This window comes from Vidua chalybeata, chromosome 2, assembly GCF_026979565.1.
Source record: "Vidua chalybeata isolate OUT-0048 chromosome 2, bVidCha1 merged haplotype, whole genome shotgun sequence".
Classification (NCBI taxonomy): Eukaryota; Metazoa; Chordata; class Aves; order Passeriformes; family Viduidae; genus Vidua; species Vidua chalybeata.
In genome coordinates, this window is record NC_071531.1 from 82,457,895 (window position 1) to 82,483,449 (window position 25,555).

Genomic DNA, 25,555 nt, shown 5'->3' on the forward strand with positions numbered 1-25,555 from the left:
TTTGCACTATGTAATTTAAGATTAGAAGTATGCTTTCCTGCAGTCACAAGGTACCTCTTAAAGCACTTGAGTGAGAGAATTAAATATCTTACTCTCTTACTTCTTCTAAAGATGTTTTCTATTCCAGTTTTCTGAGCTAAGCACGTCATCAGGACAAATCCAAAGCTCAACTTTTGCTGTAAAACTTAAGTTATTAACAGGTGCAGCACCAAGGGCTTTTCATGAATGCTCATTCTGGTTAAAATGCACCACAGCAAATAGTGGAGTAGTTGGGGAAGAGACCTTTAAAGGTCCTCTGCAATGCTTAAAGCTCTATAAAGATCTCCCTGGAGCCTTCTCTGCTCCAAGATGAACCCCAGCTCTAAGACTTTTCACAGGTGCTCCAGCCCTGTACTCATTTTTGCAGCCTCCTCTAAATCTGCTCCAAGGGAACTCTTAAGCAGATTTTTGATGAATTAACTCTACACTTCTTTTCATCCATTTCTTTCAGTCTGGTGCAGCTGCATGTACTGCAGCAGTGAACCATAAGCCAGAACAAGTTGATAAACTCCATGGAGTCAGGTGGAGGCTGTTTGTAATTCTGGGATTATCAGTAGAGCCTGGTCAGTCTCAACTTCACCATGGCAATTCTGCAAGGACTGCTGAGGCTCACGCACATCAATTCTTGTTTCTCTCTTGAGTATCAAGGGAAGAGACCAAGCCTGCATTCTGATACCAGCAACTCACAGGGGATTGATCAGCTGCCATAATTTCTTTAACCTGTTATTGGCTTTTCAGTGCAGCCCAGAGCTGTGATATTCTGTACAGAATGAACACCTGTCCAGGACTTTGGTACAGTTCAGTTCAGAGACAGGGAAGTGAGGGAAAAGACCTGATAAAGCCACTTCCAGTCACCTCTATACTCTCAGTTTAGCTGAGCCTTCTCTAACTGAACAAGCACCTTCACCACAGCTCCGAGGGAGGCCAAGAGGCAAATCACAACATGCACTACTACAGTGTACAAAGCAGTAACAAGTTGAAATGAGTGTTTAATTCCAAAAACTGCAATAAAAACTAGAGAAGATTCTTTGTTTGAAACAGCTGTGCAGTTCTTTGCAGCAGGCTTGAAGCAACATCACCGGGATCTAAGGGAAGAAAAATATTCATTAGCATTTTCAATCCAAATAAAAGCAACTTTTCTAATATCCAATCTAAACCTATCCTGGCACAACTTGAGGTAATCTCTTCTCATTCTACTGCTTGTTAATTGACAAACCAACCTCCACCTCACTAGAAGCTCCTTTGAGGTGGTTGTACAAAGCAGAAGGCTCTCCCTGTGCGCCTTCTTTTCTCCAGGCTAAACACTCCCAGCTCCTTTAGCTGCTCCTCATGAAATTTGTTCCAGACCTTTCCCCAGGTCCATTGCCCTTTTTTTGACACACAAACAGCAACTGGACTGCAAGACTGCTCAAACTGTAACTGAAGCAACCCTGTTCCCTAATGCACAATGCTGTGAGTTATTGCTTCAGAATGGAACTGAGTAGCCTCTCCTCTACAACAGTATCCAGAAGCCCCAAAGGCAGCAGGGTAAGGCCCTTTTTCAGCCCAGGAGACCTAACAACACAAGTTATCTCCTCACAAATAGACCATAGCACACACAGAGTGTCCACGGCATCCTGCAGAGGATTTCAATATGCGGTCACCGCGTTAAGAGCTGCTGGTTTTTCAGCCACGCAAACCCTCTTTGAAGTGACCTTCAATTTCTTTACAGTATCAGCCTTTTTGGTAAATGCCTTTACTTCCACACTCACTTGGTAGCTCCCGTGGTGTTTCTCATCCCTCTGACATGCAGCAACTTGGTAGCAGACCCTAGGAGTTAAGAGTGGGGTTCAGTTAGTACAGAGGAAAAGTGCACCTTGGGTGTAAATTGCATGAAACAGCCTATGGTTTTTGTTTCTTTTCCAAAGAACCAACCTCTCAGCAGGAGCTCTGGAATCCAATCTACAAATCTCCCAATGGGAACTTTTGTTCCCCTGTAGCTTAAGTGTTGAAGGTGCCCAAGGATACATCCCTACACCTCAGGAGGAACTTGCTCTTAACAAGCAGTAGGAGCTTGACCTATGTTAAAGCTTTATGCCCAGCAGACTTGGTGCCACATGTCATGTGGCAACACAGGAGTCCGGTGGATTTGCTTTATGGTCATGTCCACAGCTCACCAGAAACAGTAACATCCCAGCAGCCTTGGTAATGACCAGATACTCCTCTCACTGCTCTTATGGGACTTCACTCAATAACCCAGCTGCCCATCTTTTCCACTGAAGTACCAATCAGTCCTGCCATTACATAGCCCAAGTTGTGAACAAGCCTGAAGTGCGGCACAAGTTCCAAGTACTGAGGAATTCCTCACAACCAACAGCAGAGTAATTCAGACACCAGTACTACAAATGGCTGCACAAGTGTGACAGCAATTTGAAGTATGCATGCACACACAAGAATGACTCACAGGTGAGCGATCTGCTCAGATACTGCCAAGATCTGCAGTAATGGTTACCCAGTAATCTCTGGTACTACACAACCATTTCTACACTTAGTCCTACAACAGTTTAGTAGTTCTCATATTTACAGTCATACAAAGCTAATACACAAACTGTGAAATAATATGGAACTAGTAACTGAGTGCTTACCTGCCAAACAAGTTGCTTCCATCTTTTTAACTCAGGGCAGTTCACTTTGTTCTGTATCCTCAAGCACCTGTTAGAAAGAATTGAATGCACTTGCTGAGTTCCAGAGGCCAGTAGCCAGTTTTCACATAGATAATCATGACAAATGGAAACATCTATTTTCATTTGTTGTATGAAAATAGAAATTAAGTACACTGAAATCCCTTAAGAGGTTAAAGACTGTTTCAGCAAAAATACCAAGTTTTAACAGACACAGCATATTGAAAACCAAGGATACCAAATGCTGCACAAGTGTAGCACTGTTTTTTGAACATCGCACCAGGAGAAGTCTCCTGGGTGCACAGACCTTCCATCACAACAGCTCATTTTACATTTGAGCTTCTTGCATGCACCAGTGGATGTCAAGGAGTAAGAGGTACTCATCACAGAACTGCCATGCAGCTGAGATCGAGAACAGACTAACATGAACAGCAGCTTCAGTATTCTCCTATGTGAAGATTTATACTTTTTACAGAGTACTTTGCTTCTTTTCCTTTGAACTCTTTGTTCTACAAAACAGAATTTCAATAGTATAGCAGTAAACTGGCTGAGCTGCTCAGAAATTAACTCTTTAAACCTCATACTTGAAGGAATTAACCAAATATTGCTGCTCAGTATGAAACTGTGGGGCATCCCTCAATACAAAACAAAAATGCAGTAAGTTTAAGAAGTTACTTCATAACAGACATTACAGTGCTGTCTCTTCTTACCTATATCCACTGAAACAAGAAACAATAATCACTCCTGCATGATTGAAAGGGGGAATAGACTGTTTCATACCATCCAGAAAAAAAAAGCAGCAAAACAACTGTGCTACAAGTCAAGTGCCTACACAAAAACCTGGGGAAGAGACTAAGTTAAGCCCACGTCATTCAGAATGTCAGTTGCAACTGAAGTCCCAGAACACACAGACTTCTTACTCCAACCAAGCTTTTCCACTTGAATCTCTTTTTGTTTTGTATTCCAAAAGCATGTTTCAGTACACCTAAAGGAGAACACTGGGCATCCTGCATTCCTCCGATTCTACTCTAAGATTTGTCTTGCAGTTTTATCCCACAGAGCTAACAGGTAGTTAAGTGGGTAAAGCCAAACCACAAGTTTATTCTGTGAGGCGTTTCCAACGACATGAACCTACAGAAAAGATCCCATCGGGATAGACCTCAACACTTCTGGTACTATAAATTAACACAAAAGATAAATAAAAATAAAGCAGACTGTAAAGGCATCTGGTACAGATCTCAGTGTCATTTTACATTGTTCTAAGACATTTTGGGGAAGGAAGAGGGTAAATGATACACTAGCACCTCCTTCATATTACCAAGTTTTTAATTACAAGTTAAGTTACCCGAGAAGCAAACATCAGCAGGAATTATCTACAGAACTCTGCCGAATCCTCCTTGTAGATTTCCTATTACATGTAACTTATGGTCAATGCAGAACTATCAGTTTAAGCAGCTAACTTGTTCACCTCGTTTTTGACTCTGGAATTTATATGAACATTCCTTGGACAAACTTAAAATACAATAAATTCTTCCCTTAACAGTATGAACAATCCATTTAGATATAGTAGTGTAATGTTGAAAACAGTCCCTGAAACCTTCACAAATTTGTAAGCTTTGTCTGAGAGACTTCTGGTCTACTGACAACCCCTCTACAGAGCTCCTCTGTCTTTAAGGTACAGGCAGAACTTCAGATGTCACACTAACCCTTGAAGCAGCTTCAGACTTCTGTGAAAATGGCAGCCTGCACTTCTTCCTTCACTTTCTCTAAGTACCTGCCACCAGAAAAGAACAAGTTACAAACCAGCATACAAATCAGCAGAACCTACAACAGGACTAAGCAGATTTGTTCAGAAAGGCTCTTCTCACTCACTCTCTTCAGAGCAGTTGAACATTTTGCCAATCATCACAACAATTTTCTCACAGCATTTTTAAGTTTGGGGAAAATAACACCTGTTTTCTGAAACAACACTGCATATTTTTCAGTAAGAGAGGAGCAGCAGTATAACCAGCTCACTAAGTTAAAGACAGGTGGCTGACCTGAAACAGGCAAGGGTAAAAAAACCAGTCACACAAACTTACCAAGATGCTAGTTGAGACTGGACTTCAGGTGCACTTCCTAAAATAAAATAAATTGTTGTACTGTAGTAATACTTTCAAGTTTCGTCAGTATTTTAGCAGTTCATCAAGACTTGGGTGCTTTTATCTTAGTATGAAGCCAGGAAGACAGTAGTCCAGTTACACTGGCTGAATGCTGATGACATAATGAAGTATTTTATCTGCAATCAAACCACAGCCCAGTTTATCACACAACTACCAACAAGGTCTATCTGCAGTTGAAGAAACTGGAGCACTATGGCACAGAAGGTAAAACTAAGGGCATTACCTCACAAAGACACCTTAAAAATATACTTTTAATAAACCATGTACAGGAATTCATACTCAGCGCTGCAAGTATTTTTCCTCTATCTGCTAATTCTACTTCTTTTAGTACACAGGATGCAGAATTGAGGCACACCAACTCACATTTATTCTTAGATTTCATAGTAGCTGCATTTTTAAGTATGTTTGTAGAATTGTGCCACTAAGTGAACTTGTTACAGGTCTCATTGTCACCACTGCAATGAAGTGTACAGTGAGGAAAGCAGAACCTGTTGCTCTTCTAGCCACGTTTTCCAATTCAGACACACTGCAGGTTGTGTCTAGTTGCTGAAGAACGAGGCACAAAAACTCCACAATGTCTTTAGAATAGCCTGGTTTTTAAACCTAGCCAGGTAACTTGGAAAGAAACCTTCTCTAGTAGTCATCTGGAACTTGGATTTTTGTTTCAAAATAGAATATTCTCTTTTTTATTGTCAAAAGGCAGCCAAGAAGTTAAGACTTGAGCTTTCATTTTCATACAACTGCCTCCACCTAGGAAAAAACCCAACTGTTTCCTCAATACTTACTCCTGAGTAGAGGCTTTCCAATCTGTTCCACACATCACAGGAATGGCCTTTTAAGAAAAAATATTTTGGTACAATGTCAATAGTTTAACTGTACTTTTATCCTGTATCAGCTTAACAGTTTTTTGATGTTCTATTTGAAAAGCTTCCCACTAATAACACTCAATATACTTGTTTCAACAGAAATACCAAGTTTAACCAGCACATCTGCATGAAAACCAACGATGCCAGCTGTTGAAATACTGTAGCACTGCTTTTTGAACACCTCATCAGGAAGACACTGCTGGGTGCAGATACCATACAGTGCACAAATTAGTCTGATTATTTGCTGTGGGAATAGCACTAAACTGAAGAAACTTACGCTGAAGCTGAGAAGAAACGCAAAGCTCACCTCTTTTGCTACCATGTTGCACAGATGTCCACTAAGTAAAGGATTTGTGAATCAGGTCAGCAAACAGCCATAAGAATTCAAGAGATTCCCCAAGTAGTTACAGCTGCTGCAGTGTGAGTGTGCTCATCTGCAAAGAAAGATACAACCAAACTATATTTCTGAAAATTCAGAACACCAAACTCTAGATTGATCAGTATTTGAATGGATGAATGCTATTTGAATCCATGCAAATATTGTCCCTTCATATAAGTAACACAACTAATATATTAATCAGCTGTGGGTTGCAAAAGAAGGGTTTTTTTCTAAGCACTAGGTTCCAGGTTTTTGTCTACAGCAGAAGACAAAACCTGATCAAGTGCTGGAACAGACTGAACACATTCATTTTTTTACTATTTTTGAAACAGCATTTGAACCTACTTCCCAACTGACTATATACTTACTGTTAGCAGTAGAAGCTGACAGTTATCAGCCTTTCCAGTCCTAGAGACACGTAGCTTGAACCAAGGTAATTGTGGTAAGGAGCTCAGAATCGCACACACTCCTCAGAACAAGCTACACTGTGCCAACCTGATGTGCTTCCTAGTGCAGTTCTCTAGCTACAGCAATGCCAAGTAAGATGTCTGTTCCTGTCCTCTCACTCAAGAACCTTCTTGTAAGGTTTCACTACTTGCCCACCCTCAGCTCAGTGTTTCCCACATCAAAGGGGTTTTCCTATGCTGTATCATTACATGGTGCTTTCTTCCATGCTATTTCCTACAGTGTCCCAAGCCATGCAAACTTGGCAACATCCTACAGCAGTAAGAAGCTTTCACAGCCATGTACATGCAATACTACCAGCTGCTCTCTGCTATCCCTCCTGTTCTTGCTGTATGAATTAAGATGTAATTTCACCACAGGGAAGCCAGCAGAATCTGCAGTTGGTGATACACCCTGGTACAGAAAGTGTGGGTGAGCCACCATGAAAACACTGAAGAGAAAGTAGTTCCTCAACATCTTCAGCAGAGAAAATTCCAGACACTGTTGTTCAAATCAGATAAAGTTGAAGTATTTGACAGCAGGTAAAGCTTTTGGTTTTTTGCACTTTGAAGTATTCAAGAACTCATGTTTTTGTTCAAAGAGAGGCTACAGGCTCTAATTTTGGTCAGATTGATGAAAGGTTATGTAGCACTGAACTCATACCTGGGAAGCTTCACACTCACAAGCTGCTCAGCTGTGGAGCACTGTAATGTATTTATTTTAACTATGGAGCACTGCTTTTTCAAAACCTTTTGTGAAATAATGCAAAAAAGGTTACCTGAAGGAAGCAAAACTGAAACTCAAGTAACACCTTACCTTATGCAGCAAGAAAGCCAAGAGGTATTCCATCTTCCAAAAGCAACATAAACTAGAAGGGAAAGAAAAGCAAAGTGATTAAAACTGTCATATACAGCCAAATAACTGAAGATTACTGAAGTCAAAGCTAGATTTTAACAATTAATTTAACAGCTGTAAGCTGTTAAATCAAGCTGTAAGCTTGATTTTTATGTATATATTTATCCACTTCTAATCAGAATTGAAATTTAGTTAATTTCTGAGTCACCCAGCAGCTGGACAGCCAAATTCATCACATGAACTGCAGAATGAACAGAACTCCACATATCCCTCACTATGACCTACCAAGAACCCCACTCCCTTGATCCAGGAGTGGGATCAAGGAGTCTTTCAAGCCATTAAGCATTTCTCAGGGAGACACCTAAAAGAGTTACATTTAGCTATTAATTCTGGACCAGTTTTAGTTGTGATCTTTAAATGCTGAAGAGTAATTTTTGCAGTCCTAGAGCTATCAAGCTGCATTTGGGGAACTTCCTTTGCAAAGGTTTGGGACCTTAATTCAAGCATGTAATTAACACAGCTTGACTTGCTCTCAATATTGAGCACCTACTGCAAATCTTAGACTGTCAGTTTCATTTGAAGGAAATTTAAACAGCAGACAAAGCCTTTTTCTGACAACATACTTGCTCAGCACAGAGCACTTTTACCTGCTGAACAGCTGTCAGTCAGCTGCTGACAGCAATTTGGTTAAGACTACCTGAGTGAGGCTGTGAGCTGACTGGTTTTTAAACCTTCCTGATTCACAAGTGAACATTTTAAACATTTATTACTTCAGCTACCAGAACTGCTGCAGGAGGACTCGGTGATATTCAGACCACTTTCTAAACACTAGCCATGTTTCCCATTGACTGAAACACCTTTGAGAAAGGTATTTGCAGCTGGGGCAGTGCCTGGTAAGAACTGTTAATAAGGAGCTTTTAGCTTCTGCTAAAAGCAGAAGCTAATAAGTTTGCATCAGAAGCCATTCTGGACAGAGGAGGGAAAGAGGGGAAAAAGTAATTATTATCCCAAGATTCACTATATTGCTACACTTATTTTTGCAACAACTTACAACTTCAGATTTTTGTATTAGATTGAGGAGCAGAGAATTAGTTTTCTGAGGTTATTCCACATGGAATAGAAACATCATACAAAATTAGATTTTATTATCATTCAAATGCATTAACCACACTTTTCAGCAGACTTTTGTCAAAATTGACCAACCACTTCTGCATTTTTATGGCTGGCACTTGACTTGCATTAAGCTTTAACTCTTTCTTCAACCCTTTAACTTTTTAAGTATTTCAAACCTGCACCTCTAAGACAGAAAAACAATCTCTCAAGGACAACTCACAAAGAAATCAGCTATGAAAGAAAGGCATCTAAACTGCCCTTTTAACTTGAGCATACAGATGTATGCATGCTTTTCTATATACACATACTTTTCTATCCTGTGCTCTTGATAGAGAGCAGCACAGAAGACACTTAAAAGCTTAGCATGAGGACAAGTTATTCTATTTTTGTAACTGTCTCAGACACAAGCTCAATATACTCACAGTAAGGCAAATGTGCCTAGGCAGCTGGGTGGAAAGCTCAACACTGACTCCAGAGCAATGTTTTAAACCAAACAGGCCTGTGAAAGAGGTATCTGAAGAACAACCACTGCTACCTCATTGGTCCATCTGCCATTCACCGAGGGGAGCCTTGCAGAGGCACTGAGTTCTCTTCAGCATCATCTTCTTCATCCACTATTTCAATCACTTCAGATGGCTTTGCATGTTTTCTTCCTGGCTTTGACTTTTTTTTTCTGGGAATTGTACTGCTTAGAATGAAAGAGCTGTTGTCCTAAGAAAATGAAAGACAGAACAAGTAGTAGGAACAAGTCCAGTTTTGAGATACTTATGTAAGATTTTAGAAGTGAATGTGCAGATTTTAAGCACTCTACAGAGAACTGCAGAATTTCTATACATTTCAGCATTATACTGAAGAGAAGAGTGTAGACTATCAACCTTCTGCACTAACAGATCAGAATTCAGAGGTGACAATTAACTCTGGATTTAAGCTCAAAAACTAAATACTGAAGACATTATCTACCAATTCTTTAGCTTCAGAACAGAAAGGCTATAGTGTTTCTGAAGATAAGGAGTGCTTACTTACCACTACTCTGGCATCAAATTGTTCCTCAGTATCAGAATTCAAGCTGTCCTCATCATCACTGAAATAAAAATATTAGATCAAACTGACTACTTTTATAGTACCTTAAAATGTGTTAACTACAAGCCCTTAAGTGAACAGTAGCTGGAAGACAGCATTGTACCTTTCACTGACTTTTAGGCTTTCTAAAAGTTATGAGTATATTTACACCAGCAAGTATTCTTGCTGATTTACTGATCTTTTTATTGCACTAAGCTAATTGCTTGACCCTGAAGACCAAAGGTAACACTTCACTTTTAATAATGCAAGAAGTTATTAAAAATTATCCTTTAGTCTTAGAACACTGTACTTTATTTGGGATAACATTAGGAGTGCACTTCGGGAAATACTTTGTTTCAATTTCTACCAACAATTATCAATCTTCAGATCAAATTAAAAATACTTCCTTCTGTGAGAACTTCTAAGTCACCATCTACAAATATATAATATCCCAAGTGGTAGAGTGCTTTGTTCCCACAATAAACAATGCTTTCACAGGTTAAAAGGACAGAACAACTGAATTTGATACACACACATTTATATTTTAGTAAAGAACAAAAGGGCAAGTAAAGATGAACTTACTCTGTCTCCTGAATAGGGGAAATGGGGCCTTCATCATCTAAGTATTTGTGTTTCCGTAACACCATACACTCTTTTTCTAAGTCGTCACTGGCCTGAAGGGCTTTTAAAGATTTTTTAAGATGTTCTTCATATTTAAGCACTTCAATATACTTGAAATATCCCTTTGCAGCTGCTTGCTGTAGGAAAAAAAAACTCAGGTAAGATCTTAAAAATACCACTATAAAGCATTTACATTATGAACTGTAACGTTCTATCAACACCCACATATATTCTTGCAGTGTTTGCTTTAAAAGGTATTAATTTTACATCATCAAATGTCCTCTTTAACAGATGTAAAACCTGTTTCATTGTTTGATTCTAGTAGAAACACAACACAGCCCATTTTAATTCACAATTTTTAGACTAAGAAAATACTTATCCCACAAAACAGAGGACTTACCTCATAGCCAAGAACCATCTTTAAGGGAATATGTTTCTCCCCATAATGTTTTTCAACAAAAGGAAATTGAAAACCTCTGTCTAGAAGCCTCCTCTTTTGTTCCTGAGGTGAGGCTGTCAGTGGGGGCCTCCCTGTGGGCATCTGTGTGCTCTCATACTTTTTTTTCTTCTTGCTCTTCCCTGTCTGAATTTTGTATTTTCGGTGTGCAGCTGCTTTGAACTTCCTTCCCCTGAAGTGATAGGCAAAAATGGCCTTCAAATTGAGTTTTGACTTCTGCTGCTTTGAAGCTTCTAATGATTTCCCTGGACTTTGGGGAGACAGTGAAGAATCTGAGGAGCTTTCATTGTCAGGTACTTCTGTAACAGATTCAGCTTGTTGCCTTGAAGATTGAGATCTCTTTTTCTGCTTTGAAGGTGCAATGGAGGACTCAGGACGAGCAGCAGAGACATCACTGAAGAAGAAAAAAGTATTTACTTTCAAAAGAAGGTACAGTTTTATGACACATTACACAGGTTCGCCACAGGAAGAATTCTGAACTAGAGATAAAAACTCACATTTCTGAATCACTGCTGATCAGTAAAACCTCAGCTGAAGCTGCTGATGATTTACACATGCTGTTAGGATCATCTGAAGACTCCCCAGGTGCAGCCACCTTCTGCCTTGACCGCTCTGTTCCTGTATTCCTTTGCCATGAATACACCTCAGATGGCTCCTGCTGCTGATGGCTGATCAGCTCTTGCACATCAGAATAATCAGAGTAATCTTGCACATCAGAGCCAGATGCCTGGGGTTCATCTGTATCAGTCATGTTTCACTTTGCCCTAAAAGGCAATGAGAATTCAAGAAGCTAAAAAAAAAATTTACATTAATCAGGTAACAAACTTTCCTCTACTCCACTCATGGTCACAGAGTAAACTTAAGAACAATCTTGAGCAAACTTGAGCAGGTATTCTCCTATGAACCATGACCAGTTATATTCTGCATACTAACATTTAAGTCACAGCCACTTACCTAAAGAATAATTGCACAGCATAACTGAGGTCAGAAAAAATTTTAGCGGCCTTTTAGTTCAGCTCTTGACCAAAGGAAGGTAAAACATCAGTGGTCCAGCAGATTGTCCAGAGACTTACTGAGATCAATTCTGAATGTTCTAACCCTCTCCCTACTAGGGCTAAGTTTTCCTCCAAACAAGCACACGTACAAATAGCCAATGGATTCTTATACTTGTAAGGATATTGCAGTTTTAAGTCATACATAAATATTTACTTCACTGTGGTTTAAAAACTTTAATCCAAGACAGTGTCATCATGAGAAGCAATGCCATCTTCCTTCTGTTCTTTTGTGAGCTGTAAGATACCTAAAATGTCCTGCTCTCAAAAATCCATCACCTATTTGTTCACTGGTTATCAATCATCAGAGACCAGCTCCAGAACTAAAATTTTAATTTTCAGCTGAATATGCGAGACAACACAGTCCAGCTCTTCAGTGGCCCAAGACTATACAAAAGGAACTGTAACATACAGCAAAGGAGCCTGGTTTTCCTCTATATGAGCCTAGTTATTTACTAGCCCTGTAGTCCTGTATCTTTTTAATTTTACTGCGCTTTTTAGAGTTTTACGAACTCATCATCATACCCATTAATATTTCAAATAATTAGACAGTTCAGCATCTGAAGGCACTAGAGCAGAGCTCATCCAATGTCCTCACATAACCAGCAGCAAATGATCCTGAGGGCACATCAACCAAAGGATTAGGTCCAGTCAGCATGAATTTAGGAAAGGCAGGTCCCAACTGACACACCTGATCTCCTTCTATGACCAGTGTATGAGGCAAACACTGCGGTTGTTGTCTGCCTGCACTTTAGTAAAGATTTGGACACCATCTCTCACAGCATTCACCTGGAGGAATTAGCTGCTCATGGCTTGGATGGGTGCACTGTTCATTGCATGAAAAACTGGATGGATGGCTGGCTCACCCCTGAGAGTGGTGCTGAAGGGAGTTACATCCAGCTGGTAGCTGGTCTTAAGTGATGTTCCCCAGGGATCAGTGCTGGGGCCAGACCAGTTTAATGTCCACTGATGACCTCAAGAAGGTGATTAAGTGCACCCTCCTTCAGTTTGTATATGACACCAAACTGGGTGGGATCTGCTGGAGGGCAGGAAGGCTCTGCAGAGGTGTCTGCACAGGCTGGACTGAGACTGAAGCCAACTGAGTGAGGTTCAACAAGGCAAAGTGCCGGATCCTCCACGTGGATTAGCAGAAAAGACCCTGGGGGTGCTAGTCAACAGGAGCTCAATATGATCCAGGGTGTGCCCAGGTGGCCAAGAAGGCCAGTGGCATCCCGGCCTGTATCAGCAATGGTGTGGCCAGCAGGACTAGGGAAGGGATTGTCCCTCTATACTCAGCACTGGTGAGGCCACACCTCCAATCCTGTGTTGCATTTTGGGCCCTTCACAACAAGACACTCATATGCTAGGTTCACGATGCCTTTGCAGGCACACTGCTCACACTGGTTCACCCACGGCCTGACAAACACAATGCCCAGAAACAAAACCAACCAACGCCAGAACCAGGACAATGCCACTCTGACCGCACAGGCCCTGCCTAGTACTCACAAGTCGCAGCTCAGCATCCTTCGAGGTCTCTACCGCAGCTCTGGCCTAGAGCGCTGGCACAGCACTTCCTTAGGGAAGAAAAACAACCATCTAAACTTGCTGAAGAACCTGACAAAGGCGCCAAGCACGCCGCTCGCCCCCTCGCCAGGCTCAGCTGCCAGCAGGGCGCTGGGGCCGGCGCCACGGGAAGGCTTTTCAAACGCGGGCACGCACCAAGTCACCACGGGCCGGGGACACCCCGCCGGCACAGCTCCCGCAGGGCCCCTCACCGACCGCCGCCACACGCCCCGGCCCTCGGGACACGATTCCACAGCGCCCGGACTGTGCCTCCATCCCCGGCTTCCTCGGTGCCGGGCCCCCGCAGCGCGGATGGCGGCGGATCCGCCCGCCCCCGCCACCCTACCTGCGCCGGCCGCTGCCCCGCCGCAAAGGAGGAGAAATGGCCGCCCCGCACCTTAAATAGCGCCGGGAGCTCGCGAGAGGCGCGCGGGCTCACGGGAAGGAGGGGGAGGAGGATGGCGCCATGCTGGGAGTGGCAGCGCGGCGGCCGCGCCCGGGGGCGGAGCCGTGCCGAGCCGAGCCGAGCCGAGCCGAGCCGAGCCGAGCCGTGCCTTGCTGTGCCAGTCCCGGGCGGCAGGGCAGGTACGTGCGGTCGGGCGATAGCGGCGGTCGGTGCGTGGCAGAGCTCGGGCAGGTCCCGGCTTCCCTCGGCTTCCCGCCCGGTGAGAGGCTCCCGTTCCTGCTGTGCCGCTTGTCCTTCCCCGCGCTGCCCAGGCTCCTCCGAGCTGGCTGCTCCAGCCCGTACAGCCCCTTCCTTCCCCTCGCAGCTATGCCAGGCGTGCCGCCGGCTTTAGCGCTCCCTCGCTCCAGTGCTCTTCGCTGCCTTTGCCTGCCGGGATGCTCCCAGCGCCTACGGACCCCAGCCTCGCCTAGCATGCCTGTTAATACCTGCCGTGACCCGTCCCTTCCCCAAATCCCAGGCGCTCAAACAGCTGCTTCTGCTGCCCCGCAGCCTTCCTCTGCCCCGTACGGGATCTCCTCGCACCGCCCCAGGACAGAAATACCGCTTTTGCATCTGTGGACGTCTTGGTGTCATCGCTAAACTTCTCTCTCACATCTGCCATCTTCAAATTTTTCCACTGATATTTCTTCCCCCCCCCCCCCCACCCCCGACTCATGTGTAGCCTGCCTAAAACCTCTCCTTTTTGGCTTTAAGTCTTCAAGCTAATTTCAGTTCAGGTTTTGACAATAGACACCCCACATGCATAATCTAATGGTTCATATTTCATCTGTATTCTCCTGGCACTTGGCTACTCTCTCTGATGTTTTCTTCCCACTTCAAAGGTAGACTTTTAAGTCTTTACATACTTGTTGCCTCCATTCTAGTTGTATCATCCCACATCTATAGCAATTTTATCATCCCGTTAGCATTTGTGTTCTTTCTTTGAAAGCCGAAAGTCTTCTGTAGCGATTCAGTGTCACTGCACCCCTCTGTGATGGATCTTAATTGTGTGCTGTTGTCTCAGGTTCTCTCTGTCCCCACACCACACAATTCACTCCCCTGTGAATATTTGCAGTGGTGAGCCACAGATCTACCCTTTTGTGTCTTTCCTGGTAAGAACTATTGTCTACCAGTCAGACTGGGTTTGTTATGGTACATCAAATTTCTCCGCAGTCTTTCCCTCCTTTCTTGATTGTGAGGAGCTAACTTATACTAACTTGTACTGTACAAGTGTTGTCTCTGCCTTTTGCACAACACCAATTCTAGCTTATCTTCTCAGACTGTTTTAGGACAACCAATGTGTTAAGTGCTGGCTCAGCCTCCTCCTGGATGTGGCAAAAGGTTCTTGAGGGGGTGAGGATCATCTAAAACAATGCTCCCAAAGCCATGTTCTCACATTACTCCCTTTCTTGGTGCACACTAAAAGTCTTGTGGTATGATTCACTCCACCTGACATGAGGCTTCTAACAGAGGCACCAAATCCAGCCTGCTACTTTCTCCTCCAGAGCCAGAGGAGGGATGAAGTCAACTGTGGAGATAGCTAGGGCCAACTAAGATGAGAACTACTATACACAGGTTGCAGTCTTTCTTCTCTACTGCTCACTACAGCAGTAATTTGGGGTGGCTGAGCATTGAGCTCAAAGATTTCAGTTAAGTGACTGCTACGATCTCCCCACTCTTTTTCTTTCTTTTTTTCACTGGTTTGGTTTTATTTTTTTTCCTTTATGCTAATGGTGTAAGGACAGTTACATTTTTTAACAGTCATAAAAGTTAGGATTTTTTAAAAACAGAAGCTAGAACTATACGTAAGCAGCTGTCTCACACCATAGTCCTTCCTAACAAAGACTCAGTCAGGTCTAGGAATGTAGTTAGGATTTTGGCTTTTTCCTTCTTCCATCTGAGTAAATGGGACCCATTTTATTTTTTATTGCTGTGTGTAGCAAGTTAGGAGTTAATGATTGCTGCAGCTGACTTTTAGGTAGTGTACAATCAGTTGTTTCTGCCCTGACCTAGTGGCTTGCCCTTGTAGCTGGCTTTGCTGTTGCATGGCTGACTGCAGTACAGTTCATTTCTGAAGGGACTCTTAAAGTCACGTTCAAAAATTTTGTTACAGTACATACTGTTTTTTTAACATACTTTTTGTATGGGTACAGAGCCTGATACTGCAGAACTTGCTGCTGTTGATTTCTATTTTGCTGGTAGCCTGTTCCTCTCTGGAAGGGGAAACACATGCCCAGAATTGATTGGAGACCATGTCACAGCTGGGGTTGAAAGTCCACCATTGACAATGCTGGAAGAGTAAACATTAAATTTGGGAAGACCTTAGGAGGCAGCTGATGTGCTCAGAAAAGCTCAGGTTTCTTTCAAAACTTTCTTGTGACTCCAGGCTTACAAAAAGACACCCAAATCTTCTGATCACTTGAACTGCATTCAGTGTAGGATATGTTTTCTCTACACCCAGTTGTCAGCTTGAGGACTAGTATGTGTAATGCTCTGAGCCAGCTATAGGGCTGTCAGACAAATATTCTTCCAAAATGCATAATAAATTTAACATTGCTATTGAAGCTGTCAGTCTCTCATGTGATGGTAAAACTACAGTTCTATTTTTTCTATGTATTCTAGAGTGAAGTTGAAAAATAATTAACATGTTGAAAGGAGCATGTTTAAATTGTTAAACTATTATCTTTGCTGGCAGACCAGTTTGCTCTGCAGTGTGCTGTACTGTAACTTCTTACCTGAAGAAATCAGCACCGATCAGGAAATGGCCAAAGTCGAAAGGTTTGCTTTTCATGTCCCAAGTCTGGAGGAGCTTGCTGGGGGTAAGTAATGCAACATGTGGCTTTATACAAACTTGTAATGTACTCTTCAAACTTATCTTAAAGCTCATACCAAAGTCTTTCTACAGCTAATACATGCACACAGTACATGCAGTCCTGCTTTTAGCACACTGAGAGGTAAAGAATAGCACTGTTTCTCTGTATGATGAGATGATTTTCTTAGAGCAAACAATGACTCCTCCCCAAGGCCCCAAGGTATTTAAACACACAGACTCAATTCCTTTAAAACTGCTGCATATGCAGATTTGTGTGCAGGTTGTGGAAGTTTGACCACTACACACCAAACTTCGTTACACATGCAGAATCATCTGTCCTCCTCTACCCTCTAGTATTTCTTTCTTTTTCAGGACTGCTTAAAACATAGCTGATAAGATGCAGTGTAGCATGGCAGATCCTCTTGCTTGTATCTAGTTGGCTCCTCCTTTGGTGACTGCCTTAAAACAGGGCTGCAGGAAACATCTTCTGTAGTTTACTTCTTTCTAAAGCCTTTGCAAGATGTGCTTGAAATAACAGAATGGTTGAGGTTGGAAGGGACTTCTGGGTTCAGCCCAGTTGCTCATGAGCTTCTTTTCTTGCCCTAGTAGGAAGACATTATTCCTTCTGGCAGTCTCTCCCCTGCAGCAGATATACTGAAGTTTTTTTGTCTTTCGGATTGATCCTCAAGTTCAGTTTGCCACTTTCCCAAATCTGTGTCAGTTTGACATTCCCACGTATTGAGAACGTAACGTGTGGTCCCAGCAGTACCCTGGGTGGTTCTCAGTGCTTTTCTCACCCAGTTAGATGGGGGGAGTAGGCCAGGGCTGCTGTAGACCTGTAAGCTCTGCAGAGCTATGTACTATATACTTGCAGTGGAACAGCTTGAAAGAGTATCAGAAAAATTTCATCACAAAGCAGAATTTTTCCTTTTTTCCCCATCTGTCCTGAGGATCTCCTGTAAGCTGGGAATGGTGTTGCTGGGAATTGTTTAGATTTGGGGTATAATTTGAGGAGTGCCCTTTTACTGTCCTTGCCAGGACACCTCAGTTCACTTGCCAGAAGATACTGAGATGTATTTAGAAATGTACCAAGTACTAGCTACTACTTTTGGTCAACAGCTTGGTAAATCTGATCTCGAGAGGTAAGGTATGGCTGAAACCCTAACTTGAGTAAACAAAGGCACAGGAAAGTCTTCTGCATAAATGAGGAACCACCTGATTTGAGATCACAGACTGAATGTTCTGTTCTTTAGTTTGAGACATCTGTCAAAGCAGACCCCCAGGCATGAAAGAACCTGGACCTTTCAACATAGTATTTGAAGCAGTGTATGTGAAGACAATCCCACACTAAAGGTTTGAAAGTTGTTTCCAAGCAATGCACTCATCTAATCCTCCCTGTTGTTTGAGTGACTTTGCAAGTTCTGAGCCTAAAAAAAACATTGATATGAAGCAAACCAAAAATTTTAGATTTGGTTCATTATCACTAACACCATTCATTATCTGTCTTGCTGTGACAGTGGCAGTTGCCAGAAAATCTCCACAAGAACATAAACATGATAGGCAGTATCCCATGCTGGTAGAAGTTTCCAGGTTTCCAGCAGAGACGGTTTGAGATTATAATCAAGTGATTGCAAACCGTCTGGTTAATGTATGTAAAGAACTGATTGCTGCTTCAGCTGAATCTTGCTTCCCCCTTTGCTCTTGAATCATACTTGACCATGATCATAATTGTCTGCCCTTTGAAGCAAACCTACTGCTGAATGTGATTGAAGTTTACCCATGTTACTTCACGCTGTGATGCTCCTAGTGCTAATTGGAGCAGTCAGTGTATTTCAATAAAAATGTTTTTTCAATTCTTAAAATTAATTAATGAGGCAAACAATTATCTGAACAAACTTTTGCTCCTCTCTGAAGCTCAGAGTAATGTAAAAAGTGCCTGCAGACATTTAAATCAATGGAATTACTTAGGGTAAACATAAGTAATGTATCTTGCAGAAATAAAGCCCAAACAGATATGTTTATTGTTGTTAGAAACTTGTCAGACTCTTGGTAATTTTTCATTGTTGATAATTTTGCCATTATTCTTTATTACAGTTTTGCAGAAAGGGCTTAAAGAGAACTTTGCTGATGCTCAAGTCTCTGTTGTAGACTGTCCTGATCTGACTCAGGAACCCTTCAACTTTCCTGCTAAAGGTAACCTAGCATTCCTGTCTTCCCCTACGACTTCTTCAGTTCTTTCTGCACAATCCTGGTTAGTTTTGACCCTTTAAAGATGTTGAGAGAGCTTAAAATGTTTTTCAGGTAAAGCATATACATGAGAGGAGAGCTACATTTTATTTCTGGGTTTGCTTCCTAGTTGATGTATGAACAAGGACAAGTCATTACTAAGTACTTGTCATATTTTTTTTTCTTAACCTATCATTGCATACTACTTATTTCATAAGCTTTATTTAGTGTACTGAAAAGCTTTTAAGTTGTTATCTTTCTTAAAAGAAAAAAGCTTTTAAGTTGTTTTTAGAGCCATGCCAATCACTATTTGAACCTAAGGAATTGTACTTCATTAATTTTTAAATTCCTGGCATTCATTTATGGCAGTGAAGTGAAACTGTCTTACTCTGAATAGGATTCATCTTGTTTGACACTAGCTGTCTGAAAGACAGAAATGTCATCTGTGCTTCTCATCTGAGTTCCCTCTGGTATCAATGTGAAAGAAACACCTCCAGGAGGTTATTCATCCCTTCTTAAAATACATATCCAAATAAATGTCCTGAGACAGCTTTCAGCTTTGCTAAAATTTTGCAAGTGGAGTCCCAGCAGAGTTCTCTACTGTGTGGTGGGAGTGTTACTGGAGAACTGGCAAATGGAAGGTGTTGTCCACTCTGGCAATTTTTTTTTTTTTTTGTGCTTAGAGAATGTTATTTTATAACACCTTGTGTAGCATTAAATCCTACTGTGAATAATTTTAGGACTTGGACTTCTTGATAGTTCAACACTTTATCTAAGCATGCTAGGGAAACAGTGTTCTCAAGGGTTTGAGAAGTTTGAGGAACTGATTCTTTGGTGGTTAGAATGTGTGCTTATTGAAGATTATTGGGAAAAAAGATTTTACCAAGCTAACTGGCTGTATTTTTCCAGGAATCTGTGGAAAGCCTAGGATAGCTGATGTGGGAGGTGTTCCTTACCTCATACCTATTGCACAGAAAGAAAAAGTGAGTTTTTCCCTGTAGCTGTGGGGATTAATACATTTGTCAAAAGAAAAGCAATAAACAAAACTAAGGTCTAAGAGATACTAGACACTAGGATCTAGATACTAGGATTCTACACTTGTGAAAGACACTTTCCAGTGTTTAATGAGACTGATTCTGATATGTATTGTATGTCACATAATCTAATAAGAACAATAATTCAGTCTTTGAATCAAATGAGCAGGGAACATACAGGTAGAATCTATCTTTTAGCAAACAAATGGACATCTACCAAATTTTTATTACTAAATGTTATTTTGAGTTCAGAAGCCATGTTCAACCTAATTCAAAAATTTAATGAGGGTGGGTGTTGTGAATTAAATGCCTCCAGGACTACAGTGAGACAGATCAGAGCACCACACCAAAATCATAGAATGGTTTGGGTTGGAAGAGACCTTAGAGATAGTCTAGTTTCAACCCCTCCTGCAGTGAGCAGGGATGCCACCCACTAGGTCAGGTTGCTCAGGGCCCTATCCAGCCTAGCTTTGGGCACTTCCAGGGATGGAAGTATTGTTTTTCTTTTGCAGGTTTATGATCTAAATACAGTTGCAAAGGACATAGAGCTGCCTGGAGCTTTCATTCTTGGAGCTGGAGCTGCTTCATCCAGAGTTCTTGGAATAAATGCTGAGGTCAGTATGTAAGTGTGATGGTTCTCAATGAATTCATGGAAGTATCATAACAGTAGAGCAGTATCATGCTGGGTATTCCCCATTTACAACAATGTATTTAATAAACACTTTCACACCACAAACACATAAAACACATTAGAAGGAATTGAGATGAGGGGCATCCACTAAGGTGCATACTCCTGAGATAATAAAGATTAATTTTTAACTTGTAATTCTTCAGGAAGCATGTGATTACCTTGAAGCATGCAAGAAACATGGTTTTTGAAACTGATTGACAAAGACCTGACCAGAGGTTTTAATTCCAAGATTTAGAAATGCTTCTCAAACATACTGGTAAATGCCTTTGAAATATTCCTTGTCTTTTGTCCTCTTGGATGACTTTGTTTCACTGTTGTGAATTTTAAAGATACCACATAGAAAATTATAAACTGCAGGAGGGGTAGGAAACAAAAACTATTGCCTATGGAGACCTTGGTTAATCACAGGTTTTTTTCAGGCATAAACGTTTGGTCTTGCTGTCTCCTTTTGGGTTTATTGGCAGATGAGATAGTCCATATCGGCATTAAATTCGGGCCACTATAATAGTGGTTGTTACTGTACACTGAGAGAGTATTACATAGAATTCCAATACTTGCATGCAGACTATAGATCTTTTTTTCTTTTTTTTTTTTTTTTTTAACACTTGCATTCATCTTTATATAACATTAATTGTTCAGAAAAAGTAGACCTGTTTTCTGGACCTTTCAATTATATTACAATATTAGTTCATTTTTCTTATCAGTACCTCATCCTGAGAGACAGAGATGTGTGATGAAGTGGATTTTTTCTTGGGATCATGGCCCAAAGCTTAAGTCACATTTATGTGAGCTCAGTTCATTTGGCTGATTCTTACATGTTCTTATTGACTTATTCTTACATGTTCTTTTTCCCAGTTTATCCCTATTGTTCAAACTAAGAGTGAAAAAAAGCCTGCTGTAAATGGGAGCTACGTTGCTCAAATCAATCCTGCAGATAAAGGGTGCCTGCTTGAGAAGTACAGCAGTAAATACACTGATTGTGAGTTTGGATTGTTGGCCAACCTTTATGCCAGCGAGGGCCAACCTGGTAAGGTACATACTTCCACCTAAGGTGACTTTGCAGTGCTTTGTGACTGAATGGAAACTCATGGTTCTCCAATCAGTGATAATAGTAAAGTAGTAATAATAGTAATAATAATAATAGTAATAGTAAAGTAGTGATAATAGTAGTTCTGTGATAATAGTAAAGTAGTAATTCCACAAGGGAAATATGTAAACATAAGGAATTTATGCCAGTGATTGAGGGAAAGAATTAGTGGAGACAGAGGTATTTGAATTTTTGAGGGATAGGTATTAGTTTACAAAAATTTTTCCATCATAAATCATTAATCCAAATCCAATCCAAACTAGCAGTTGACTTAAGGTAATAGTGCAATGTACTTATGTAAATGAGATGTGGGCACTTAGGTAGTTTTTTGCACAAGTGCTTCTCCTGACACAGCCAGCATTAAGAGGTGCTGGCAGAACAGTCGAAAACCTGAGTGCTGCATGGAAACTGAACAGTCTTCTCTGTTACCCAGTGTTTCTTTCTGACACAGTGGAAGCCAGCTGGTGGACAGAAGGGAGTTGCTCAAGTCACTGTCTCGTGTATAGGTAAATCTCTTGCTGCCCAGCTCCCTTTACAGGCAAAGCTAGTATTGAACAGAACTGAGGAAAAGAGAGTTGGTCACATACGGGAAAGATGCAAGTGCAGCGGTGCTTGCATGGAAGCTTATCTTTTCAAAAAGTGATCTTGGGTTATCATCTTGGGAGAATTTCAGAACAGCTTTCACAGACCTTTTCAGCCTATTGCAGCAGGAGACAGCGGTGACAAACTGACTTTATCTTCCAGGTCATTGAAGTGAAAGCCAATGGAAGAACTGGGGAGCTTAACTTTGTGTCCTGTCTGAGACAAACTTTAGAGAAACACTATGGAGAAAAGCCAGTTGGGATGGGTGGTACGTTTATCATTCAGAAGGGGAAAGCAAAGATTCACATTATGGTACGTTGTTCTCAATGCTTGTAACTCTTTGTCCTCCTGAAAACAGAAGTATAAAGCAGGGTGTAACATCTTAGTTCCTTCACTTTGTTTTGTATTTCTAAACGTATGCATAAACTATTAGGATGAGCACTGTATTAAAGTAAGGAGTTGACATTACAAAATCAGTGTTACAAAACTAGTAATTAAACTTTTTAAAAAATAACTGAGCTTCTAAAATATACCAGGAGGAGAAGCATCCTCACTTCAGTAGTTCTCCCACTACCTGTGTAATGAAAGATGCAATATTCCAGTTGCTTCTGTTTCTGGCAGAAACAGAGTGATGGACACTGTGAGCTTCTTTCAGTCAATAAGGAAAATGAACAGAATAGTGGGGAGTGAAAAAGCAAAGTTGCTAGAGAAAAAGTATCCTGATGCAAGTGTCTTCCTTTTACTTAAAAAGTTTTTACTTTTGCTCTAGCCTCCAGAATTTTCTGCCTGTCCCCTGAATACTGATGAGGATGTGAATAACTGGCTCAAATTCTTTGAAATGAAGGCTCCACTGATTTGTCAGCCAGTAATAGTTTCCAGAGATCCAGTGAGTCTCTTTTTCTCCTTTCTAAGTATAGACTGAGACCTGTAATGAATTTTGACTTGGATGTGATTTTCCTTTCCAGAATGGGAGTGTGTATATATAGATTGTGTTCAGGTCTTCTAGAGCTGGGGCAATGATTGAGAAGCTTCTCATTTCTGTGAATTGTTTGAATTATTTGAATTGAGGCTAGGTGAATCTGTTGTGAAACCTAGTGGTTGTTCATAGTGGATTAACTTCATGGTTCTGTTGCATCTGTGCAAGTGCTTGCACCCCAAACCCCACAGTACAGTTTACATTCACTGCTGGTCACACTGGGAGAAATGTCAAGAGCATGGAAGGTGGTTCAGCCACCTGTTTATGTAGTTCACTTTCATAACAACTCCCTCTGCTAATGCTGTGTCAAAAGACATGAAGCATATGTCCTTTTGCTGATGTAAATTAAAGTCTGCAAAGCCTCATGCTGGAAACTTACCTAGCATCTTTCACAAGCACCAAGTTCAACAGCAAATAATTCAGGATAAAAGCCAATCTGGTTTCAAAAACCATTAAGGTGTTCATAATTAGGAAGACTATTTGTTAAAAGTAACCAGAAAACCATAGATGAAAATTATTATTTTATAATGCAGTCAACAAGTAATATTAAAATATTTTTCCAGAGGTAAGTGGGACATAACTGTATGCTTAAATTTGTTGAAGGGTGTGATTTTATTGTGTCATTATGTGGCAGCCTTTGGCCTAAGGCTAAACCATATCTTCCCGTATTCCACCGATGCATCCTTTGAATGCAGCCATCGGCAGCTGCTCCGTTTGGAACCAATGCAACTTGTGTGGTGGATGCCTCTGGTTTCTCCTGTCTGCATCCACTGCAAGCTCAACAGCACTTGGCTAGGCCTGTGGTTTTGAAAATGTTTGAGTGTCACTACAAGAAGAGCAGCAGACGATGGCATTCCAATGCCATAGCACTATTCACTGGTATTCCCTTGCAGCCCAGGAAACAAATAATGTCCTGGGCTTTGTCAAACTAGGTGTGGCCAGGTCAAGCAAGGTGATTCTTTCCCTCATGAGACACCACCTGAAGTGCTGCTTGTGGCTTTGGGGTCCCAAGAAAGATGTGGACCTGTTAGAGTAGGGCCCAAGGAGGGCCATGAAAATGAGCCAAAGGCTGGAGTACCTCTTCCTATGAAGAAAGACTGGGAGCTGACATTGTTCAGGCTGGAGAAGAAAAGGCTCTGGAAAGACCTTATTGCAGCCTTCCAGGACTTAAAGGAGACTTTTAGAAAAGATGGAGAGAAACTTTTTACCGGGACACATAGTGACAAAAGAAGAGGCAAGCATTTTAAATTGAAAGTGAACAGATTTAGATTGGATATGTGGAAAAAAAAAATTAGGCTAAGTTTGGAGAGACAGTGGAACAGGTTGCCCAGCGATACGGATCCTCCATCCCTGGAAATGTTCAAGGCCAGGTTAGATGGGGCTTTGAGCAAGCTGGTTGAATAGAAGATGTCCTGGCCCATGACAGGGTGGTTAGAATAGATGATCTGTGAAGGTCCTTTTGAACCCAACTCATTCTAAGATACATAAAACTGGTGGTGTTGGTTTACTATTTTATTCACTGTTCTTCCCGTATTCATCTAAGCTGGCTCTCAGAATTGGAGACAGTCCATTTATCACACGGGCCTGTGGCAATTCAGTGCAAAGGGGTTTGATTTCCAGTAGGGGTTCCTTGGTGTAACTGTATTATTTAATCCCAGTGGAAAGAAAGGTGGGGGAAAAAAAGGGTTAAAAAGGAGATTTCAGTCAGATTAACACCAAAAGCTGAAGGCTGTCAGGGTTTCTAAATTCTTGGTTTCACAAGTGTCTTGCAAGTTTTCACTGCATAACATTTGGAGATGTGTGGAAATATGCATTAGGATAGATATCCTGTGACTTTTAAATGCTTTTCCCATGAACGTGTTGATGACGGGCCTCTGTCTGGTGCCAGGGCTTTGATCTGCGTGTGGAGCACACGCACTGTTTCAGCCACCACGGGGAAGGAGGGCACTACCACCAGGACACCAGCCCGGACAGCGTGCAGTACCTGGGCTACTTCCAGCCCGCCGAGCTGCTCTTCCGCATCGACAGGCCCCAGGAGACGCACCTCGTCGGGAGAGACTGAGCCCCGCGGGCCGATTTGATCTTCCTCAAGTACAAATGCTGAGTTTTGTAATGCTTTCAACTATCACTTATCAGATTTAAGAATAAATTTGAGAATAGATAACTGGCGCCTTCTTAATTGTGTCAAAGGGCAGAACTTGGAGCATACGTGTCATTGGAGTTACGACCATATTCAAACGGTAATTTAATGGCAATGTTACTCTATGTTTTCCTTTTGTTTGGTTGAGCTTCCTGCGTGGCCACAGCTGACGATGGGGAACTAGAGATGAAATTATGTTTAAAATGGGACAGGAAACCAACTTCTGGTCAAAAATAAGACCGTAGAAGAAACCGGCAGCACCTCCGAGCTTCGGCGCTCGGCACCGTCCCCT

At 41.7% G+C, this 25,555-nt stretch overlaps 2 protein-coding genes and 8 non-coding genes across 14 annotated transcripts; 1 reads left to right on the forward strand and 9 right to left on the reverse strand.

Annotated features, from left to right (window-relative positions):
• Positions 1-1,008: 1,008 nt before the first annotated feature.
• On the reverse strand, positions 1,009-13,631 carry TAF1D (TATA-box binding protein associated factor, RNA polymerase I subunit D). Of its 3 annotated transcripts, none has more exons than XM_053934278.1 (15): positions 13,617-13,631; positions 13,214-13,281; positions 11,153-11,419; positions 10,599-11,049; positions 10,160-10,335; positions 9,542-9,599; positions 9,054-9,229; positions 7,367-7,418; positions 6,035-6,161; positions 5,647-5,693; positions 4,781-4,817; positions 4,406-4,473; positions 2,664-2,730; positions 1,791-1,848; positions 1,009-1,124 (listed from the first exon to the last, which is right to left on the reverse strand). In XM_053934278.1, exons 3-7 carry the CDS (start codon positions 11,404-11,406, stop codon positions 9,074-9,076), a joined length of 1,095 nt encoding a protein of 364 aa, XP_053790253.1. In that variant the 5' UTR covers positions 11,407-11,419; positions 13,214-13,281; positions 13,617-13,631; the 3' UTR covers positions 1,009-1,124; positions 1,791-1,848; positions 2,664-2,730; positions 4,406-4,473; positions 4,781-4,817; positions 5,647-5,693; positions 6,035-6,161; positions 7,367-7,418; positions 9,054-9,073. The 3 variants fall into 3 exon arrangements, with proteins under 3 accessions (XP_053790253.1, XP_053790252.1, XP_053790254.1); XM_053934277.1 differs by lacking the exon at positions 13,617-13,631 and adding an exon at positions 13,427-13,595; XM_053934279.1 differs by lacking the exon at positions 13,617-13,631 and having other exon boundaries at positions 8,941-9,229; positions 13,214-13,417.
• LOC128784852 (small nucleolar RNA SNORA25) lies at positions 1,606-1,735 on the reverse strand. Its single transcript, XR_008429653.1, has one exon. It is a non-coding gene; the product is annotated as a small nucleolar RNA SNORA25 (small nucleolar RNA).
• On the reverse strand, positions 2,878-3,017 carry LOC128784850 (small nucleolar RNA SNORA8). Its single transcript, XR_008429651.1, has one exon. It is a non-coding gene; the product is annotated as a small nucleolar RNA SNORA8 (small nucleolar RNA).
• LOC128784855 (small nucleolar RNA SNORA18) lies at positions 3,733-3,864 on the reverse strand. Its single transcript, XR_008429656.1, has one exon. It is a non-coding gene; the product is annotated as a small nucleolar RNA SNORA18 (small nucleolar RNA).
• LOC128784847 (small nucleolar RNA Z40) lies at positions 4,543-4,615 on the reverse strand. Its single transcript, XR_008429649.1, has one exon. It is a non-coding gene; the product is annotated as a small nucleolar RNA Z40 (small nucleolar RNA).
• Positions 5,291-5,422, reverse strand: LOC128784853 (small nucleolar RNA SNORA1). The gene has a single exon (XR_008429654.1). It is a non-coding gene; the product is annotated as a small nucleolar RNA SNORA1 (small nucleolar RNA).
• Positions 5,813-5,951, reverse strand: LOC128784848 (small nucleolar RNA SNORA8). Its single transcript, XR_008429650.1, has one exon. It is a non-coding gene; the product is annotated as a small nucleolar RNA SNORA8 (small nucleolar RNA).
• On the reverse strand, positions 6,267-6,394 carry LOC128784858 (small nucleolar RNA SNORA40). Its single transcript, XR_008429659.1, has one exon. It is a non-coding gene; the product is annotated as a small nucleolar RNA SNORA40 (small nucleolar RNA).
• LOC128784861 (small nucleolar RNA SNORD5) lies at positions 7,576-7,647 on the reverse strand. Its single transcript, XR_008429662.1, has one exon. It is a non-coding gene; the product is annotated as a small nucleolar RNA SNORD5 (small nucleolar RNA).
• Positions 13,632-13,778: 147 nt separating the features above from the next.
• On the forward strand, positions 13,779-25,287 carry C2H11orf54 (chromosome 2 C11orf54 homolog). 3 transcript variants are annotated; one of them, XM_053934143.1, is made up of 9 exons: positions 13,779-13,855; positions 16,411-16,534; positions 18,622-18,720; positions 19,663-19,736; positions 20,300-20,401; positions 21,334-21,510; positions 22,310-22,459; positions 22,917-23,033; positions 25,012-25,287. In XM_053934143.1, exons 2-9 carry the CDS (start codon positions 16,477-16,479, stop codon positions 25,183-25,185), a joined length of 951 nt encoding a protein of 316 aa, XP_053790118.1. In that variant the 5' UTR covers positions 13,779-13,855; positions 16,411-16,476; the 3' UTR covers positions 25,186-25,287. The 3 variants fall into 3 exon arrangements, with proteins under 3 accessions (XP_053790118.1, XP_053790119.1, XP_053790117.1); XM_053934144.1 differs by having other exon boundaries at positions 13,837-13,855; positions 16,416-16,534; XM_053934142.1 differs by lacking the exon at positions 13,779-13,855 and adding an exon at positions 13,858-13,935.
• The last annotated feature ends 268 nt before the right edge of the window (positions 25,288-25,555 follow it).